General features: G+C 42.6%; 1 protein-coding gene across 5 annotated transcripts in view; it reads left to right on the top strand.

Annotated features, from left to right (window-relative positions):
• The window catches only part of LOC133482222 (SH2B adapter protein 2), a 39,261-nt gene that overhangs the window by 4,721 nt on the left and 12,200 nt on the right, over positions 1 to 22,340 (top strand). For 4 of the 5 annotated variants that reach the window (XM_061782120.1, XM_061782119.1, XM_061782117.1 and 1 more), the window contains exons 2-3: positions 11,361 to 12,330; positions 22,157 to 22,258. In XM_061782120.1, the coding sequence (XP_061638104.1) occupies positions 11,392 to 12,330; positions 22,157 to 22,258 (1,041 nt within the window). In that variant the 5' untranslated portion in view covers positions 11,361 to 11,391. Of the gene's footprint in view, positions 1 to 8,357; positions 8,465 to 11,360; positions 12,331 to 22,156; positions 22,259 to 22,340 lie in introns of all 5 variants that reach the window. The other variant, XM_061782118.1, reaches the window with a different exon arrangement.

The following is a 22,340-nucleotide window of genomic DNA, read 5'->3' as shown; positions in this document are numbered from 1 at the left end:
CAGCCAATCGCAGGGCACATACAAACAAACAACCATTCGCACTCACATTCACACCTACGGGCAATTTAGAGTGTTAAATTAACGTGCATTTTTTTGGGATGTGGGAGGAAACCGGAGTGCCCGGAGAACACCCACGCAGGCATGGGGAGAACATGCAAACACAGGCGGGGCCGGGGATTGAACCGACGCTGTAACCAGTCGCCACCGTGCCGCTACCAGATAACTAGCAACCCTTTATTGCTCAGTGACTGTTTTTGTCAATGTCTATGTCTCAAAAGTGTTCTGTCAATTGACTGACTGTTGTCGTACTAGAGCGGCTCCAACTACCGGAGACAAATTCCTTGTGTGTTTTTTTTTTGGACATACTTGGCAAAATAAATCTAAATGGATAGTGTGTATCTACAGTATGTCCGGATCAAGGCTGTGTGAGACTTTCTCTTCCTTGCTGGTCCCGCCCAAACTTCTTAACCAGTTGCACCATGGAGGTTAGTTTCGGTCTGGTCAAAGGTCAGCGGAAGGAAGGTGGGTTAGGGCTATTACTGATGACCCCTAACTTCTGTTTCTTGTCCCGCTGCTTCTTATCTGACATCTTTGACATTCTCATCAGTCATTATTTTTGTCTCCACGCAGTGTCAGAGCCGCATGCTTGCATACTACAGCAATCCTTATTAATGCAATCGATGCTGCTCATCATGTTCCAATCAATGCATTGTTTTACCGTCTTTGTGTATGAATGTTTGTGTGTGTGTGTGTGTGTGTGTGTGTGGGGGTGGGCGGTTTGCGACATGGCATCTGTTTTGTCATCAAATGTCCTCACTCTACAGCCATAGTTACATCTTATGTAAGAAAACATCCTCAATGAATTCACGAGGGTGCTTGCCTCAATGTACTGTACTCGGTGTGCTGCGAGGTTGTGTGTGTGTGTACGTGTGTGTGCTGTGTGTGCGTGCGGTGCAGTGCAGGCTAATCTTAGGAAACATGGCCGGACCCAAACCCCCCGGGGTGAGCGCACGACATGACCAATCGTGCTCATTAGTCGATCACTGCGGGCGTCCTGCTGGCATGAAGCAACTTGCAGGGGGTGGTGGTGTATATGTGTGGGTGGATGGGTGCGTGCATACGTGCGTGTCTGTGTTTGGATAGAAAGCTCATAAAAAAATATTTGTAAAAATATTTAAACTTATTGCCAATACGGCACAATCTTGCTCCATGTGCAACGCCTAGATTCAGACAACACAGACACAACGAACGTTAACTGTTTATTAAGCATAACCTCAGTGGCACACGTTATTCAGCCAGTAGTTGACTACAGTGAACATCAACGTATATTTATTGACAGGCGAAGGAATCGTTTTCAGCAAACCAACCACACAGCAGCTGGGTTTATGTGGAGACTTTATGGTCATTCTGATTGAAGATCTCTGGTCAACTGTTTACATGTGAGGTGATCTATTCCAATCGGGTATATACACCTGCACTACTTGGAACTGCCGTATGACATACGCACTTCGTCGTGAACGTTACATCATTCATCAAGATGGAGGTTTGTCGTCTATTCAGCGCAGTAGTTTTATACTATTATTTTAAAAAACAAAACGCTTGATTAAAAACAACTTCTAAGTACGTAAAAACAAGATCTCCGTCACATTCGAGTTCCATTGGGAGCCGCCAAAAATTACGACATGCGTAAACGATGGTGTCACCGCGCATTTACGTGAGTAGATAAAGCTTTTCCCGACTCTATTCCAAATGACGAAAATTTACTTCTGAACAGTTTGGAAAAAGGAATATTCCACCCATGTGAAACCAAATGAAATTCCATTCAGATTTTGCCTGCTTTTTCCAATTGAGGTGCTTGTATGGAGCATTTTCATTCGGTTTGGGCTTTTAAACCGATTATATTCGGAATAGAAGGCTCCAAGTAAACCACGCTAGTCTTGCATCTCTTTATGCTTTATTTCAGACCCAGGGGGATCCATATCACACAGTAAAGAAAAACAATTTAATAGAGAAACAAGAACGGAAATTATAATAACGACAACAACAATAATAATAACAATACTGATTTAAAAGCAAAATTAAAAAAATAAATACAAAATAAAACGGGTGGCCCTTATTTTTCAGGATTTCAGAGGTATTACAAAAAACAACATAATATCATTTATCGTGATAGTTTTTGGGACAATATATCGTCGCGGCAGCTGTGACTTAGTTTGTAGATGTTAGCTTAGCCTGGTGCTGCAGCTTAGCTCTGGACGGGCACAGTGTCCACAATGTCCGCTTTGCTGCAGTGACTCATTTTCTTTTCTTTCTAAATTCTATCCTCCGGTCCCTTTGTTGCTGATTGTTAGCGTGTCTCGTTCCAACGGATGTGTTCACTGCGGCAGGATTTTCACAGCTTCCCTGCAGTACAGTTTGGAAAGTGAAAAAAAAACAGTTGACTGAGTGTGTGCCATGAAGTAGAAAAGCACAGTAAATGCTCCCCGACCTGTGTTCATTAAGCATATGTCACCCCTAGAGGCCTTCCTCATATACATGAAGACGAAGAAGAGGATTTTCCAGGCTGCACTTTACTTTCCTCTCCTCCGCACTGTTACACACAGAACTCCCAAGCATCTGATGGAGATAGCAGGCCCTCCTCACCCCCAGGGGAGGTGAGGAAGTGGAGGTGGAGGAGGCACAGTAGTGGTGGATCTTAACAACAGATAGGGAGGAGATAGCGGAAGGAGGAAAGGATCCAGTGGCCCTGAGGTTGAAAGCTGAGGGGGATACCTCCGCTCCCCTCGGTCCTTCACGTTGCATCACACCTCCACACACACACACACACACACACACACACACACACACTCACTCACTCACTGGATTGTTTTAGCAGCTGCAGACAAAACATGCAACCCTCCTTCCCAGCCGTCCTCTGGCTCCTTCTTTCATTCATAGATCATTCTCCTGACTGTCGATCATTATGCACCATAAGGCTGAAGTGTGCTGGGACAGAACTGTCCACTTCCTCCGTCCCACAGCTTAAGTTTCATGCTGACTCTGGGAGTGTGTGTATGTGTGTGTGTGTCGTGTGCAGTCATTACAGTGGCACATTCTCATCCGTGTGTGCCGTTTGACAAATGTACCTTAAGTGTTGTTGTTGTTGTTTTGCTGAATGAGTGGAAAGTTGGCCCGGTGCAGGTTTTTAAATAGGTGAATGGCTATTGACTTGCTCACACACACACTGAATGGATGGAGACACTGTGATAGATTCATGAATGTAGATGGTACCTTCAAGGGGACTGATTCATTTATCACCACCTTCATGTAAAGTCTGATGTGTAACTAATGGCTAAATGAATACGCATTCAAACAGATAGGATAGGATAGACTGTTGCCAAGTTCGGCAATGTCTCCTGAGCCAGCCAGGTGTTTATGTTGTTTCATAGTGTTTGTTTAGTTCAGTGATTGCTGTGAGAGATCATCACGTCTGTCGCTGGAAATGATCTGATTTAACTTAATTGGTCTGAAAATGGTTCATTTCCCTCAATTAATGTATCTTTGTTCATCTATCTATGCTAACGAGGTATAGTCACAGGCAGAACAATTAAAGGCTCTTTCACTAGACCTCTGTAGTATAGTTACTTTTTGTTACATATATCAATAAAGAGGCGGCACGGTGAACGACTGGTTAGCACATCTGCCTCTCAGTTCTGCGGACCCGGGTTCAAATTCGGCCTCGCATGTGTGGAGTTTGCATGTTCTCCCCGTGGCTGCGTGGGTTTTCTCCGGGTACTTCGGTTTCCTCCCACATCCCAAAAACATGCATGGTAGGTCAATTAAAGACTGTGAATGTGATTGCAAATGGTTGTTGGCGACTAGTTCAGGGTGTACCCCGCCTCTCGCCCAGAGTCAGCTGGGATAGGCTCCAGCACGCCCGCGACCCTAGTGAGGAGAAGCGGGTAGGAAAATGAATGAATGAATGTCAATAAAGGTTTAGATCATGTGGACTGTACATTAATATATTTTCTATAACTCTTATCCTCGTTAGGGTCACGGGTGAGCTCTAGCCTACCCCAGCAAACTTTGGGCAAGAGGCGGGGTACACACTGGACTGGTCGCTAGTGAAATGCAGGGCACATTTACACAAACACTCACATTTACGCCTATGGACAATTGAGAGTCTTCAGTGAAGATAACATTGAATGCGGGAGGAAGCCTGATTACCTGGAGAAAACTCACACAAATACAGGGAGAAGATGAACCCACTATTTTTTTGTGGACTGGAATTATGTTTCTTGAAAAAAAATAAAAATAATAATAATAATAATACAGATGAAAATGAATGAAGTCAAAGTATTAAATAGCTAGCATCATAATAACCGTGTAAATTTCCTTGATATTTCGTTCATTGATTAGTTGTTTTTTATATTTTAACACGGTATTTCAATATAATCTAATCATTTCAACAAGTAAACATTAAAATACATTTTCTCTTTAAGCCCGCCGCACACCGAGCGAAGCGGCCGAAACCAACTGAACTGTCGCGCAGTATGCGGGGTTCCACAATGACCTTTCATGAGTGAGTAACCACTGGTCCCAGTTGTCAGTGTACATACGTTGCGTTTTACAACAATGCTTAACTATATTTATAATTCATGTGTACCTGTGCATGAAAAATTGAAGCATACCAGTCTCTGTGGCCAAAATGCATGCGACCGAAATATGAAGCGCGCCGGGTACAGTTGGTGAATGGGATAAAGCAGCCTGTCAAAATATCCACTCTCTCCTTTAATCTCGCCCACTTCCTCTGTTTATGGCAACATGCTTCTTCCTTGACAATCGCGTCATGTTTTTGTGGTTCAATATACAATATGTGGAGTCTCAAAAAGCAATAGAGTCGCTGTAGCCTATTTCATTGCAGCGCATCGATAGATGTGCAGGCTTCAATCGCTTAATGTACGGGTGTGAGCCAGCAACTGTTATTTTTCGCGATGGTCAATTCCAGTGGGGTTCGGGCGTGTTGCGTGGTGTGTGGCAGGCCTTAGACAGAAAACTTAAGACTGCGTTAAGAGTACCTCTTCCTGTATTCCATCAAGACATGATTAATAATGATAATAGCCATCCATTTTCCGTACCGCTTATGCTCACTAGGGTTGCAGGCGTGCCGGATCCTATCCCAGCTATCTTCGGGCGAGAGGCGAGGTACACCCTGAACTGGTCACCAGCCAATCGTAGTAGTTGTAGTATTTCAAAATGTAAACAATTTTAGATGGTTTGTTTTGCCTTTACAATTTCTTACATTGTATATTATCCTTCATTCCAGTAGTGGCGATTTCATGCTAATTTTTCCCAAAAAGACGGATTAACAATCAAGCTGCTTTCCCAGGAAATTCCGGGAATGTCCGCACGTGTGTGTCGTATGTTGTATCTTTAACCACGTGTGGAATGTTTGCCATCTCTTTGTGTGTGTGCGTGTGTGTCCCCGTGTGCGTGTGTGTGTGTCGCTGGGCCTGCCCACTTCCGTCTTGATATCCTTTCATGTTCATGCTTCACAGAATCAAATAATGGGATCAACATGTGTGTTACAGTGCAATGCTTCTCTGCAGATGTCGCTATCGTGTGCTCGGGGACAGCATTCACGGTTTGAAATTATACTGTAAAGTTGGTACTCATGACAATTTAATACAGCCCCAATTCCAATGAAGTTGGGACATTGTAAAACATAAATAAAAACAGAATACAATGATTTGCAAATCATGTTCAACTTATATTTAATTGAATACACTACAAAGACAAGATATTTAATGTTCAAACTGATAAACTTAATTGTTTTTAGCAAATTATTATGAACTTAGAATTTTATGGCTGCAACACGTTCCAAAAAAGCTAGGACAGGGTCATGTTTACCACTGTGTTACATCACCTTTCTTTTAACAATATTCAATAAACGTTTGGGAACTGAGGACACTAATTGTTGAAGCTTTGTAAGTGGAATTCTTTCCCATTCTTGCTTGATTTTCAGCTTCAGCTGTTCAACAGTCCGGGGTCTCCGTTGTCGTAGTTTACGCTTCATAATGCGCCACACCCATTTTCAATGGGAGACAAGTCTGGACTGCAGGCAGGCCAGTCTAGTACCCGCACTCTTTTACTACGAAGCCACGCTGTTCTAACACGTGCAGAATGTGGTTTAGCATTGTCTTGCTGAAATAAGCAGGGGCGTCCATGAAAAAGATGTTGCTTGGATGTCAGCATATGTTTCCTGTATATAGCTTTCAGCATTAATGGTGCCTTCACAGATGTGTAAGTTACCCATGCCATTGGCACTAACACAGCCCCATGACAATCACAGATGCTGGCTTTTGAACTTTTCGTCCATAACAGTCCGGATGGATCTTTTCCTCTTTGGCCCGGAGGACACGACGTCCACAATGTCCAAAAACAATTTGAAATGTGGACTCGTCGGACCACAGAAGACTTTTCCACTTTGCATCAGTCCATCTTAGATGAGCTCGGGCCCAGAGAAGCCAGCGGCATTTCTGGGTGTTGTTGATAAATGGCTTTTGCTTGGCATAGTAGAGTTTCAAGTTGCACTAGGTGGATGTAGCGCCGAACTGTATTTACTGACATTGGTTTTCTGAGCCCATGTGGTGATATCCTTTACACATTGATGTCCGTTTTTGATGCAGTGCCGCCTGAGGGATCGAAGTACACGGGCATTCAATGTTGGTTTTCGGCCTTGCCGCTTACATGCAGTGATTTCTCCAGATTCTCTGAACCTTTTGATGATATTATGGACCGTAGATGGTGAAATCCCTAAATTCCTTGCAATTGTACGTTGAGGAACATTGTCCTTAAACTGTTCAACTATTTTCTCATGCACATGTTCACAAAGAGGTGAACCTCGTTCCATCTTTGCTTGTGAATGACTGAGTAATTCAGGGAAGCTCCTTTTATACCCACTCATAGCCCCCACCTGTTCCTAATTCGCCTGTTCACCTGTGGGATGTTCCAAACAGGTGTTTGATGAGCATTCCTCAACTTTCTCAGTCTTTTTTGCCACTTGTCCCATCTTTTTCGGAACGTGTTGCAGCCATAAAATTCGAAGTTAATGATTATTTGCTAAAAACAAAGTTTATCAGTTTGAACATTAAATATCCTGTCTTTGTAGTGTATTCAATTAAATATAGGTTGAACATGATTTGCAAATCATTGTATTCTGTTTTTATTTATGTTTAACACAACGTCCCAACTTCATTGGAATTGGGGTTGTACAATTTTGTGTGAATTTGCACAGCATACATATTTTGAGTTACAGTAAATCCCCGTTGATCCAGACCCACTTGCTCTAGGGGAGAATCCACGATATAGAGGGACCAAATGAATAACGAAAATGTTTTTAAAAATTATTTTACCCCTCCCATACATTTTAATCGCATTTAAACTTACAAAACACACTTAAACTAATTAAAACACCCTTTTAAACACACTGTAAATACTTGCCAAATATTGCAAGCATAAAATACTGTACGTATTATAGTATCTGTGTGTTTTATACATGAACGTGCCTTTAAGAGGTGGACCCTGGTGGAGTGGCGTGTGACATTGGCGATTCTACGTGTTCGTGTGTGAGCTTCAATTAACAGGTGAAAAGGGCATCGGTGCTCTCCTTTCCCACATGCAAGGGCATTACTGTCAGTAAATATAATTTAAAAACCTATCGAAAACAATCACTTTTTAAAATCCACGACATAGCGGGGATGTGAACCATAAACCTTGATATAACTGGGAACACTGTAACTTGGGGAAAAATATTTTTCTTTAATGAATATTATGAAAATAATACTTTAATCCTATGATATCCAATACAATGTGGAATTATAGCAACATAATAGTGTTTTTGTCCCAAAGCATGTTTGGAAGAAAGGGTTTTCAGAGTGTGTCACTGCTGCAGTTCGCACATAATACAGTGGACCCACTAGAAGTTAACACAATTGGTTCTAGGTTGGCTGTTCAACTGTCAATTTGTTTTGTCCAGTGGAACCTCGATAAAATAGACCCCGATGGAAAGGATATCGGATAAAACGGACCGTTGGGACTGAGCAATGTGTGCAAGAATAGTTTCCATTTGTCATTTACAATGCCGTTGGCAAAGTCTGTCACTTCCAGATTTGGCGGCTGTTGTTTACTGGCGCTGTGGCACAATGCAGGCAGAGAATGGGACTGGCATATTTCCGGGTCCCAGATATACAATACTAGTAGATTCAATTTGAGCGAGAGTAGCATGGCTTCGCCGTCACTTTAAGTCTGGAACATGCTATTTTCGGTACAGTAACTGTTTTTTTGTTTTGTGTTTGTTTTTTGTTTTTTTTGTCAAGCCTTTGGCAATGGATTTGGAACTAGGAAGCACACTAATTCCTCGCGGCTCATGAAAGTGACTCGCCTGTACGTCAACAATGCTACCATGACCAAGCACACCGGTGTGGTAAGTTTGGAAAAAATGTGAAACTTTCAAATATTTTTAAGCTCACCCGTGATGCTAATGAGAACAAACGGCAACGAAAATCCATCCATCCTTTTTTTTACCGCTTATCCTCACGAGGATCGTGGGCTGCTGGAGCATATCCCAGCACACCCTGAACTGGTCGCCAGCCAATCGCAGGGCACATAGAAACAAACAACCATTCGCACTCACATCCACACCTATGGGCAATTTAGAGTCCTCAATCAACCTATCAAGCATGTGTTTGGGACGTAGGAGGAAACCGGAGTGCCCGGAGAAAACCCACCCAGGCACGGGAAGAAAATGCAAACTCTGCACAGGCGGGGCCGGGATTTTAACCCCGGTCCCCAGAACTGTGAGGCAGATGTGCTAACCAGTCGTCCACCGTGCTGGCCAAAAGAAAATAGATGGATGAAAATCATTAGCAATACCAATACCATTGTGAGGGTATACTTGCCAAAACAATCCTAGCCAAAACAATGCTAACACTCGAAGTACTGGTTCTTTTACTCAGCCTTGATACATTTCAGCTATGGATGCAATAAGTGCTACACACGGACCAGGAATGCAGGGATAAGTGTGGCGACTATGCTTTGCAAACACGCTCATCAGTTAGCCAAACAACAGTGAATGAGATGAATGGGCCACCAAGAGTCCATTAAAGTGCTCTGACAGAACCCACGAGCAGACCGTCACCATAATCTGATCGCTTGTCACGAAAGTTGAGCTGGGCAAGCTCATAGCTGCGCCAGGCCCCAGCGAATGCCTTTTTGAACACGCCGTTTCTTCGGGTTTCCAGCTTCCCATTTGCTCTTATTAAACGACAATAGCAGAAGAATAACAGGAAATTAAGGGAGAGGGGATGACATGGCAAAGATTCAAAGCAGCACTGTTGTGAATTAGATCCAGTATGAAATTGGACATTTGTTGATGATTCAGTCCTGTGTTAGACAGGGATTTGTTGTCAAAACAAAAACAAAAGAAGTATTTGTACTTAATTTTAAGGTAGCAATATGAGTTAACCACTTGATATTAAATCAACTATTGTTTATTAATCTAGAATGTAATAATTTTCTCACTTTTTTCATCAAGTATCTATGAGGAATTTTAATGCTGATTAGGCCTGTCAGGATAATTACAATATTGACTTATTGTTCGATAAATAAAATGGACACGATAGTTTTTCCAGACTCGATAAATCGTCATTGTTGTGTTGAGCCGGCGCGCGGCTCACACGTGAGCGAGTTGGACGGCTGTGTCATTAGCCACTAGTGGGTGCCGGCGGACTGGTACACTCTTGCACGTGTTGGCACTACATTTAATCGGAATAGCCATATGACATGCGCACTTGATCGTGAACGTCACGTCATTTATCAAGAAGGAGGTCCGTCATCTATTCAGCAGAGTAGTTGGGATTGTTTTTATACCTTTATTTAAAAAAATGCTTGATTACAAACAACTTATAAGTAGTTAAAAATAAGATCTCCCTCGCATACGAGCTCCGTCTGGAGCCAGCAAATTTACATCGTGCGTAAACGATGACATCACCACGTTTGCGTTGGGATGAAGCATGCGTAGACAGAGCTTTTCCTGGCTCTTATTTCAAATGGTGAAAATTTACTTCTGAACAGTTTGAAAAAGGAATATCCCACCCCTTTGAAACCAAATGAAATTCCATTCTGATTCGAATTTATTCCGAATGAGGTGTTTATATGGAGCATTTTCATTCGGTTTGGGCTTCTAAAGCAATTATAATCGGAATAGAAGGCTCCATATTAAACCAAACTAGTCTTGCAGCTCTTTATTCTTTATTTTAGACCCAGCGGAATACATATCACAGAGTAAAGAAAAACAATTTAATCGAAAAACAAGGATAATAATAACAATAATAATAATAACAACAATACTGATTTAAAAGCAATAAAATAAAACAAATAATAATAAGGGCAGGCCTTTTTTATGTTTTCAGAGGCATTCAAAAATCATTCAGCTTTATCGTGATAGTTTTGGGGAAAATATATCGGTAACCTCAAAAATTGTTATCGTGACAGGCTTAAATGCTGATTCAAATAAGAATTGTTTGGCCTTGGTGGAGGTATTTGTTCTACTGAGTGCCTAGTTAGCAAATGTGTCTAGAAAGCTAATGCCAATGAGGGCTTTGAACATAATCTTCACATTCCCAAAATACAGCTTTGTCTTTTCCAGTTTAGAGAAATTGCATTATTCTACACGCCATGTTTACAGAGCTTGCCAAAACTAAACATCACCGAGGTACATTGTGTTTGTAAATCCTCCTCCAGATCACCAAGCAGTAATTTAGAAAATGACTTTTAAGTTGTACATTATGCCTCTTCTTACATCCATGCACGTGAATGTATAAGTCAGTATTCTTCCTAACGTTGTGGGTATGTTAGATATAGGTTATCAATATGCTAATAAACAATCTGCTAAATCTGCTAGAATGTTAGCATTTAACATATTGGTATGCCAATACATTAGCATGAGCAGACCTCTGCCAAGTTTGAACTGTCAGTAAATGTGGAAAAAAATCTTGGAGGGCTGAGTTTGCTTATGGGAAACCATTGTGGCAAGTAGCAGTTTCTGCATGCGCTCTGACAAGACGAGGCAGCAGAAATCAGCAACTTCAACACTTGTGGTTAAAGCACAACATAGGCCAACATAAAAAGTAGCCCAACTCAATGACACATCATAGGGTACGTACAGTAAATCTATTGGAATGTCAGCACTTACTTTGAAAATAAAATCGTGAAACACCATATTTGCGTTTGTCCATTAAATGTTGCGCATTTTAGCATGCTAACACATTAGCATGTGTGTCCAAGATCTCATGCCTTTGATTTCTTCTTCTCCCCTCCAGCCTCTCCTCGGTGGGTTGGCATGGCCCAGTGATGAACGGAGCGGCGGTGTCCGGTAGCCCGGAACTCTCCTCCTCATGCCCGCTGCCCGACTGGCGAGAGTTCTGCGAACTCCACGCCCGAGCCTCGGCTGCAGACTTCGCTGACAAATTCCAGCGCTTCCTGTCAGAAAACCCGTGCTACGACTCACCCGGCGCTGACACCAGCTTCTCGCAACACTTTGCCCAACACTTCCTGGAGTGTTTCTCGGCTGTTCTGAGCCAGGCCAGGGAAAACCGGGCATCCTCGCCGGGGGGGGGCGGCTTCCACGTCGCGCCCAAGTACAGCATCGTTCCTTTCCTGGGGATACAGGGCTGTCCCTTGTCCTACAGCCACGAGCTCTACCAGAGACGCAAGGACGCCGGGGCTTCCAGCGAATCTCTGGACAGCATGGACAGCGGAGGGGGCGGGATAGAGGGCGGCGGAGGCAGCACCGCGGCCGGTGCCCGCGGCCCTCAGCCCACACACAAGGTGTCCGCCCTAGGTCAGTCCCGGAGTTCCGAGGACGTGTCGGTGAGCCACCCAAAAGCTCGGTTCAAGAAGGGCTTCTCGCTGAGGAACATGAGCCTGTGCGTAGTGGATGGGGTGAAGGAGATGTGGCATCGCCGCGCTTCCCCCGAGCCAGACGGTCCCTCCGCAGCCAGGAAGTCTAACGGGACTGGAGGAGGAGGAGGAGGATCTGCTGGAGGTGAGACGACGACTGCAGCGGTGGGAGAGAAGTGGTCCCAAAAGCTGCGACTACCCAGAGGCTCCCAGGGGCACAAGGCCGAAATGGTGGAGATCCAGAGGGAAGGGGCACTCAGGTTCATGGTGGCCGACGACACCAACTGCATGGGCGCCGCGCAGTGGCAGAAGTGCCGCCTGCTGCTGAGGAAGAGCAAGAGGGACGAAGGGCCCGAGAGATTCTTGCTGGAGTTCTACGTGCCGCCGAAGGTACGTTGTTGCATGCTACCGTCATTGTCTGTATTAGGTATACAGCTTCTTCCATGGGCAAACATGAGGAGCACCTTCACATTCTAATCCAATGATTCCGTATCTGTGGTGTTACTGTAAAAGTGTAGGTCTGCTATCATATTTTCTCATTTCTTCGCTGTTGGGTGGATCATTGCACCTCCAAAGTGAATACTTTTCAGCAAATAAAAAAAAAACACCATTTTGAATGAATTCTCAAACACCGCTGTGTTGCAGTTGGCATCATACCTTATATTGCTATCATATACCGTTGCACACTAACATCAACACAACACCACCCCAAAATCATATTTAATCACTTATGAAATATGCTAAAAAAACAACGCCTTTTTATTATGCTGTCATTGATTAAAACGGCAGGACATGTTGCCAGTGCCAGCTGCCTTCGCCATAATCAGCATTTATGCCGAGCCACTGACCATATAAAAGGTCTTTAGTACTTCACAGAAGCAAACGCCTATGTTAAGTCATCTTCCCAAACTATTTTTAAAGGTCTTACAGCCACATGAGTGATGCAATAAATAAAACAACAGGCTGACTAAATCCTTGTGTTAGGCGGATATTAATATATATGCACTTGCCTCATTAGCCATGAGCTTCCTTCTGTAACAAAGCATTACAGCAGTCGATATGAACAAAACAAGCCTACGCAAATGTATCTAACCTTACTATTTTTACTTCTTGTCCAAAAAACATCCACACTTTAAATATAGGTAACAAATATTGCACACGACTTCCACATAATGAGAAACGAGGTATAGTTTTACAACACTTCCCAGATACTTTGAACATTCAAGAGTGTCATTGAATTTGTTCTCAAGCTATTTTTTAAACACTTTACATAAGTTACTATTGCCTAAAAATAACAGACAAAGTAGGGACAGACCAATAGTATCGATTTTTGAAAAAATATAAATTTGACTATATTTAGAGGTTGTTTCTGCCTCACAGCGACGATTTACGTAGTTTTTAGTGGAGCAGCTTTTGAATATTTTTAGAATCGAGGACTCTACCATTAATCCCATAAATCCATTGAGTAATCGAATAAAAATCATCTTAGTCAACAGCTGCATTTTATTTGGGGGGGTGGGGTTCATTAATTTCAAATAGGTCTTCATATGAGTATGCCCCTGCGATTGGCTGGCAACCAGTTCAGGGTGTACCAAGCCTACTGCCCGAAGATAGCTGGGATAGGCTCCAGCACTCCCGCGACCCTTGTGAGGAGAAGCGGCTCAGAAAATGGATGGATGGATGGATGAGTATGCCCATATCTTTTTTCTTTTCCTTTCGGCTTGTCACATTAACTGTCGACACAGCGTGTCATCTTATTCCATGGCAGCCTATCTTGTGCGTCCTGTTTTCAAATGCCAACTGCCATCATGTCTTCCTTAACTACATCTATCAACCATCTCTTAGGTCTTCCTTTGGCTCTCTTGCCTGACAGCTCCATCTTTATCATCCATCCATCCATCCATCCATTCTCAACACCACTCATCCTTTTCAGGGTCATGGGGTGCTGCAGCCTATCCCAGCTGACTTGGGGCGAAAGGCAGACCACACCCTGAACTGGTCACCAGTCAGTCACAAGGCACCTTTAGACACGGACAACCAGTCGCAATCACATTAACACCGTCAATGAGTGGGCCCTGAACCCACGCTGCCTGCACCGTAGTCAGGCGAATGCTACACTATCAGTGACTTCCCATCCTCATCATTCTTCCGCCAATGTACTCACTATTTGTCCTCTGGACATGTCCAAACCATCCAAGTTTGCGCTCTCCATTAGAACAAAAAATGTAAAATGCAATCAACATACGTACGTGCATGATGTGATTATCAATTACTCTTTTTGCACTTTCTGTTAAAGCAGGAGTGGACAACCTACGGTCCTCTGTGCATTTCTGAATAGGCCAAAAACCTTAAACCAGCCTATGATCATAATATATAATAACAAACATTTGTTTGGACCATATTAATATTCTCTGAGTAGAGTGAGTAAGCAACAGAAGAAGTAATCAGAGTCCTTGGTTTTTTTCTGTTTATAAGATTAGCACTGAAGAAATGCTCTTCACATTTGTCCGCGTGGGATTTCCAGATTGTTGCCCGTGACCTTGAGAGGGCCACATGGCCGTGCAGCTGAGTGTGTGCTGGGAACGTGGGGTGAAGATGGCAGAGGTCGTTGCAAGACGGTCATGGGAGAGAGGAGCTGATTGAGGGGTCTGGAGATGGAAAGAAAGAAGCTATCATGTCAACCCCTCTTAGCACATTGCAAAGTTTCCCACTGGTGTTGCAGAAATCTGAATGTATCGCTTCCTCATCTTGGGCATGCGGTGACAACAGGGAGAAGAACCAAAATAGTTGTTCCTCAGCACTCTCACATGCTGTGTTCTATTAGCGTCAATATGCGAAAGAAGCACTTCCATAAATAAGGACAAGCTTCATGACCGGTCCACTGTCCTGTTCACATCATTGGAGGGCACACTCAGCTGTGTCAGATCATTAAAGTGACCAGCGCAGTCTCCTTCCTGGCTGCTGCATGATGACACAGCACAGGCCCACTGACCACACACCATCCGCTATCCCATCAGGGGAAACAATAACTTTGAAATAATTGATTAAAATATAGATGTGGAAGGGAACCTCCCTGAAAATCTTTTTTTTGTCTTACATACAGTAGTAGTAGCAGTACTTTGCAAACATCTTTGGTCACCATTAGATCATTCTTTTGTTTCCACAATGCCATAGTGACTCCATAGAGCGTAGACCTCTGCTTTGGCTCAAAACGGAGTGTTTTATTAGTCAGCCTACAGTCACTAATGTTCTAGTCCTGGTACACTTGCCTGACTTTGATACAAGTAGCGTGGGAGTATGAATCGTGGTCTGTCCCTACTGTGCTCTATGATTGACTGCGACATTGCAGCGTGTGTAACACTTTTCTCCTGAACTCATTTGGGATTGGCTCCAGCTCCCTGTGAACCCAAACAGGATAAGTGGTGTAAAAAATGTTTACTTGATTTTCGTCATTTTCTCCCTGTGCTTGCGTGACTTTTCTCCGGGTACTCCGGATTACAAAAAAATACATGTTAATTTCATTGAGGACTGAAAAGTCCGTCGGTGTGAACGTTAGTATGAATGATTGTAATATTTGTTTATATGCCCTGCGATTGGTTGGCAACCAGTCCAGGGTGTAGGTTGGGTTGTTTAAAAGTCAGTTGGGATAGACTCCAGCTCACTAATGAGGGCAAGCGCTATAGAAAATGAATGGATAGTTAGCCTATTACTTTCTGGTTTGTGTCGGATGCTGAGCAAACTGGTGGTGCCATTATGATTCTGGTGGTGCCATTATGATTCACTCACAGTCATGCCTACGGGCAATTTAGAGTCTCCAATTAATGAATGTTTTTTGGGATGTGGGAGGAAACCGGAGTGCCCGGAGAAAACCCACACAGGCACGGGGAGAACATGCAAACTCCACACAGGTGGGGACGGGGATTGAACCCGGGTCCTCAGAATTGTGAGGCTGACGCTCTAACCAGTCGGCCACCGTGCCGCTGATTTCAAAACTAGTTATCATCAATTTGTTGTGTATTAATAATGTGATAAGGCAATTAAACATTCATATGGTGTCACAGACAGCTCTCTCAGGGAAACTGTACCTACGATGTGGCCCGCGACAAATATGTTTGACACCCCTCCCTGTTCTATAGCTTGGACTGTTTTGTTAGTGCCATGGCGACTAAAATGGTCAAAATAGATTCGTATATTCAAATTCTCACCAAAATTGAAAGGCTTCTTTCTTTCAATGGAAAAAGATTCTGTCATTTTTGTGTATTCCTGATTAATGTTTGTGTATGTCTGACTATTTACCAAGTTACTACATCAAAATGATTGCTGTGATTGAAACAACATTAAAACAACAAAGCATGTGGTAGCCTAAGACTTTGGCTACTAAGCATTACTACTTGGTTTTATGATGGAGCTCCGGAACAGAAAGTGCGGTGGTTTCTAGTAGCCTATGCTGACGCAGTATTAATAAGTAGGGGGGAAACTGAATGTGCCTTCTTGTGCTGCATGACAACTTATTTTTTACGCCGCATCACAAACTACTTCATTGCACGCCGTTCGTGACCTCGAAACGTCATATGTCAGTACCGTTGTAAACCAAGTACCCCATGTGTCTAATTTAAATGTTCTAAAATAGAATGCTAGAAGGACATGGACAACGTACCATTCCATGTGAAGCTGGTATGCAGGTGTGAAAGAGCACGGACTAAATACATACGGACTGGTATGTTGATTAATGTTCTATTTCAGTGCAGTTGAGAGTGCAGACCTCCACCAAGGCTAATCCCAGTTTAGATCAGCAGTCAAATTACACGCCCTGGTAAATACCCACCTCCTGTGTGAACTCTGTCATGAGGATTCATACATTCTTCAGCAAAAATCAAAGAATATAATTTTGTGACAGTATAACAAAATCCTTGATGCGACTCTCCACCAATATATAATTGGTTCTTTTCTTGCAAACAAACAAAAAGCAAACAAACTAACAAACATTAAAAAACAAAAAAAAAGTCTCGAGAAACCATTCTGCATACAAAGTTAGCAATTTTGGTTTGAAGCACCCATTTTTTTCAAAATCTAGTGCTTGTATTTTAACAAATGTCTAGAGGAAATTTACCCAAATGGGCCCTAATTAGAAGCAACTATTGCAGATATACCACCAAGGCAAAATTGTGGAAGATTTTAGCCTATGCTGTCAATTGCGGGCAGAGCATGAGGTCAAAGTTTGATGGTCATTCTGAGGAATCGCAATGAAAAAGGACTCCTTATGCTAAGGGCGAGGCAGCAGACCTACTTTCTTTTCTCCTGCCTGTCTGTGTAAGATAGCTCATACATGCTGCTCTGAAAGTGCCCCAAAATCCTTTCTCAGGTTGAAAACACTCCAGTCAGTAATATGTTGGTTGACCTAGCCCCAAAAAGTCGATTTTCTTTTTTTTAAGTGGCCTTGAAGAGGAATTTTTAATGATGTCCAAAATCGTCCTCTTCAGTAAATCAGTTTTCATGCACATATTCAGCTGAACCAATCAGAGGACTATTTAGCTGAACCAATCAGAGGACTTGAAAAATACCAACGTGACTCAGCCTGCTTGAAGGCGCATAGTGGTGAAGCTAAAATCTGATTGCTTAGACCATTTCAATGGTGTGTGTGTTTGACCTGGTTGATGCCAGCACTTGAGATTCTGAACGCCTTGGGCAGAATACATTTACAAAAAAAACAATTCTACAGTTACAGCACTGTAAACGACTGGAAGCTGAGCAAAGCACATGCACACATGCTATGAAATGAAGACAAAAGACTGTTGGAAATATATTCATCTAAATTATTATATATATTGTTATATACATACACGTTTTATTACAACCCCAATTCCAATGAAGTTGGGACATTGTGTTAAACATAAATAAAAACGGAATACAATGATTTGCAAATCATGTACAACCTATATTTAATTGAATACACTACAAAGATATTTAATGTTCAAACTGATAAACTTTATTGTTTTTAGCAAATTATTATGAACTTAGAATTTTATGGCTGCAACACGTTCCAAAAAAGCTAGGACAGGGTCATGTTTACCACTGTGTTACATCACCTATCTTTTAACAATATTCAATAAACGTTTGGGAACTGAGGACACTAATTGTTGAAGCTTTGTAGGTGGAATTCTTTCCCATTCTTGCTTGATGTACAGCTTCAGCTGTTCAACAGTCCGGGGTCTCCGTTATCTTAGTTTACGCTTCATAATGCGCCACACATTTTCAATGGGAGACAAGTCTGGACTGCAGGCAGGCCAGTCTAGTACCCGCACTCTTTTACTACGAAGCCACGCTGTTGTAACACATGCAGAATGTGGTTTAGCATTGTCTTGCTGAAATAAGCAGGGGCGTCCATGAAAAAGACGTTGCTTGGATGGCAGCATATGTTTCTCCAAAACCTGTATGTACGTTTCAACATTAATGGTGCCTTCACAGATGTGTAAGTTAAACATGCCATTGGCACTAACACAGCCTCATACCACCACAGATGCTGGCTTTTGAACTTTGCGTCCATAACAGTCCGGATGGTTCTTTTCCTCTTTGGCCCGGAGGACACGACGTCCACAATTTCCAAAAACAATTTGAAATGTGGACTCGTCGGACCACAGAACACTTTTCCACTTTGCATCAGTCCATCTTAGATGAGCTCGGGCCCAGAGAAGCCGGCGTCGTTTCTGGGTGTTGTTGATAAATGGCTTTTGCTTGGCATAGTAGAGTTTCAAGTTGCACTAGGTGGATGTAGCGCCGAACTGTATTTACTGACATTGGTTTTCTGAGCCCATGTGGTGATATCCTTTACACATTGATGTCGGTTTTTGATGCAGTGCTGCCGGAGGGATGGAAGGTCACGGGCATTCAATGTTGGTTTTCGGCCTTGCCGCTTCCATGCAGTGATTTCTCCAGATTCTCTGAACCTTTTGATGATATTATGGACCGTAGATGATGAAATCCCTAAATTCCTTCCAATTGTACGTTGAGGAACATTGTCCTTAAACTGTTCGACCATTTTTTGCCACCTGTCACAGCTTTTTTGGAATGTGTTGCAGCCATACAATTCTAAGTTAATGATTATTTGCTAAAAACAATAAAGGTTATCAGTTTGACTCTTAAATATCTTGCCTTTGTAGTGTATTCAATTAAATATAGGTTGAACATGATTTGCAAATCATTGTATTGTGTTTTTATTTATGTTTAACACAACATCCCAACTTCATTGGAATTGGAGTTGTATATGCTATGTATTATCATGAATGGTGACACAGTGATCGACTGGTTATCACATCTGCCTCACAGTTCTGAGGACCCGGGTTCAAATCCTGTGTGGATTCTGCATGTTCTGCTCGTGCCTGTGTGGGTTTTCGGCGGGTACTCTGGTTTCCTCCCAGATCCCAAAAACATGGATGATAGGTTAATTGAAAACTCTAAATTGCCCATCGGGGAGAATGTGAGTGTGAATGGTTGTTTGTTTATATGTGTCCTGTGATTGCCTCGCGACCAGTTTGGGGTGTACCCTGCCTCTCGCCCAAAGATAGGGGTGGGATAGGCTCCAGCACCCCCGCAACCCTAGTTAGGATAAGTGGTATGGAAAATGGATGGATGGATTGTAATGAATATTATAAATAATAATGTATTTAAGTTGTAATTGTAGGTCAGTGATTTTGATAGGGTTGAGGCCAGCAGAGAAGGGTCTTAAGGCCGTCACGGGACACCACCGCAGTAGATAGAGAGTGATTTATTGATTGATTGATTGATTGAGTAAATAAGAGTGGCTAGAGACAGTGGATAGATGGATAGACAGCTATATAGCTAAATAGCTAGCGAGCCAGATAGATACGTAGGCAGACAGACAGAAAGATACAGAGATGGATTGATAGCTAGACAGACAGACAGAGAGTGGATAGGTGGATAAAGGAACAGATACAGTGGATAGGTACAATGGACAGACAGACAGATGCTAAAAGGACATACGAATGGATAAACGACTAGATAGATGGACCGATACAGTACTGTAGATGGATGGATGGAATGAACTCAATTTAACTGATTTGTTAGATTTTTCACTCAAGCTCAGATTTTCAGGTTGCTATTTCCACCAGTTCAAAATAAACACTTAAGTAAAAAATGTAGTATTCTCTAATGTCTTTTAAGTGTCACATGGTCAAACGTGGAGGGTTCACTTCCTGGAGGAGGGGGGAGGCTGCTCTGCCCGCCGCAGGCTTACCGGAAGCGACGCATAAGCAAAGTGTTCACTTAACATGTGATCCTCAGACAGGAATTGTGGGTGTGGATGGCGGCCAAAATCAAGATGAGAACGCTGTTACTCCAGACAGATCAGCTGATAAGCCTTAGCCAGACCATCAGTCTCCACATAAACACATAAAAACACACCATGTGGATGTGTTCAGATTATCCTTGGCAGAGGGCAAACGGAGGCCATCCTCTTTGATCACATGGCGTAAACTCTTCCTGTTTTGCATCGGTTACAGTCCGCTGATGGCGTGAAAAATTGGCCTTCTCCGTGCTGTGTTTGAGTGCTTCCAAGACTGGGGGCGGGGAAGTGGCTCTCCAATGCATGACTCATTTGGGCCCTTAATTATCATGCAGGAGGGACCATTTTGAGGCCTGTTTGCCATACAGCCAGAGATAGGTTGCCTAATGGTTATGTTTGAAACCTAGTTTTTACGCTAAGTATGGTGTTTTAATGTAAGAGTTATTTAAACATTGGTCCTTCGTAATTGCATGTACAGTGGTCTTATTTTTACTACTAGTATAGTACAACAAAATTAAACTGCTCATTAGAAACTATTATACCATACTATTATAATTTTTTCACATGATCCACTGGGATATGCAAGGGTCTGAAGATGATCCTTATTTAAAATAAATTTATAATACGGTACAACCACAACAAATCCTATATATAGCTAACCACCCTCAGAGAGCCTCCTTTTAAGGATGAGCTCTGGGTTCTCAATAGGGTTGAAGTGGGGGGAGGATGCTGCCATGATTTTTATTTTTATTTTTCACCCAGCTTCATTTAATATCACTGATCGAAACTGACAGGAGAAACACCATATCCAAAAAAAACATAACAAACCAAAACTCAGTTCTTTATTAAACATAAACCCTATTTTCAGAATCATTTGGAACACAGTCTGGTTTGTGTTAGTGTTACATGACTGCAGGGGTCCTTGGTTTACATCGTCCCCGTCATACGACGTTTTAAGGTTCCGAAGCATGTGCGATAAACTAGTTTGCGCAGCGGTGTAAGAATTGGTCGTCACAAAACGGCATGCTTGTTACTGCCCTACACTTACTGTTTTTCATGCAATTGTTTTATGTATATGACATTAAAGTGTTTTAATACCAATATTTACTGTAATTTTGGCTTTACTACTATGTTAGCATAAGTTAGTGATAGACTACTGCATGTTTTGACCTACAAATTCCGGTTTGTCAGTGGAATTACCCTGCATAAAATGACTATAATTCCTAAATGTTAATGTTTTGGAAACATCCTAAATGAAACCCAAAAGTCTACACTTCAAACAAATTATTTATTTTAACGTGAAAACTCTGCAGGGTGGCACGGTGACGGACTGGTTAGCACACAGGTCTTCTGATTTCAAAACTGGTTACTCATCAATGTGTTGTGTATACTGTATGTAATTATAGGTGGGTTCACAGTTGTAGCGGCCCTCCGAGGGAAGTCATAACTATGATGTGGCCCGTGACAAAAATTAGTTTGACACCCCTGGGTTAGCACATCCGCCTCACAGGTCAAATCCGGCCTCGCCTGTGTGAAGTTTGCATGTTCTCCCCGTGCCTGTGTGGGTTTTCTCCGGGTAGTCCGGTTTCTTCCCACGTTCCAAAAACATGCATGGTAGGTTAATTCAAGGCTCTAAATTGCCCGTAGGTGTGAATGTGAGTGTGAATGGTTGTTTGTTTATATGTGCCCTGCGATTGGCTGGCGACCAGTTCAGGGTGTCCCCCGCCTCTCACCCAAAGATATCTGGGATAGGCTCCATCATGCCCGCGACCCTAGTGAGAATACGCGGTACAGAACATGAAAATGGATATAAACTCTGCTATTGTCCAAATACTTTTGGACCAAATACCTAGTGTCTAAGTTAGCTAATAACGTGTAACGTCATCACTTAAAGTGATTTCTCTTTTACATGTTCAGTCTTCAAAAGCAAAGGTGAGCATCCCCTTGACTGCCATTGTTGAGGTGAGGACCACCATGCCTCTGGAGATGCCTGACAAAGACAATACTTTTGTCTTAAAGGTAGGAACTGAGCAAGTAGCACCACTACATTGAAAAGAGTGTTCCAAAATAATTCATTAGAAATGTGAATATCTGAGCAAGC

Source organism: Phyllopteryx taeniolatus, chromosome 8 (genome assembly GCF_024500385.1).
Source record: "Phyllopteryx taeniolatus isolate TA_2022b chromosome 8, UOR_Ptae_1.2, whole genome shotgun sequence".
NCBI lineage: Eukaryota > Metazoa > Chordata > Actinopteri > Syngnathiformes > Syngnathidae > Phyllopteryx > Phyllopteryx taeniolatus.
The sequence above is the reverse complement of the archived record's forward strand: the minus strand, read 5'-3'. Positions and strand labels throughout refer to the sequence as shown.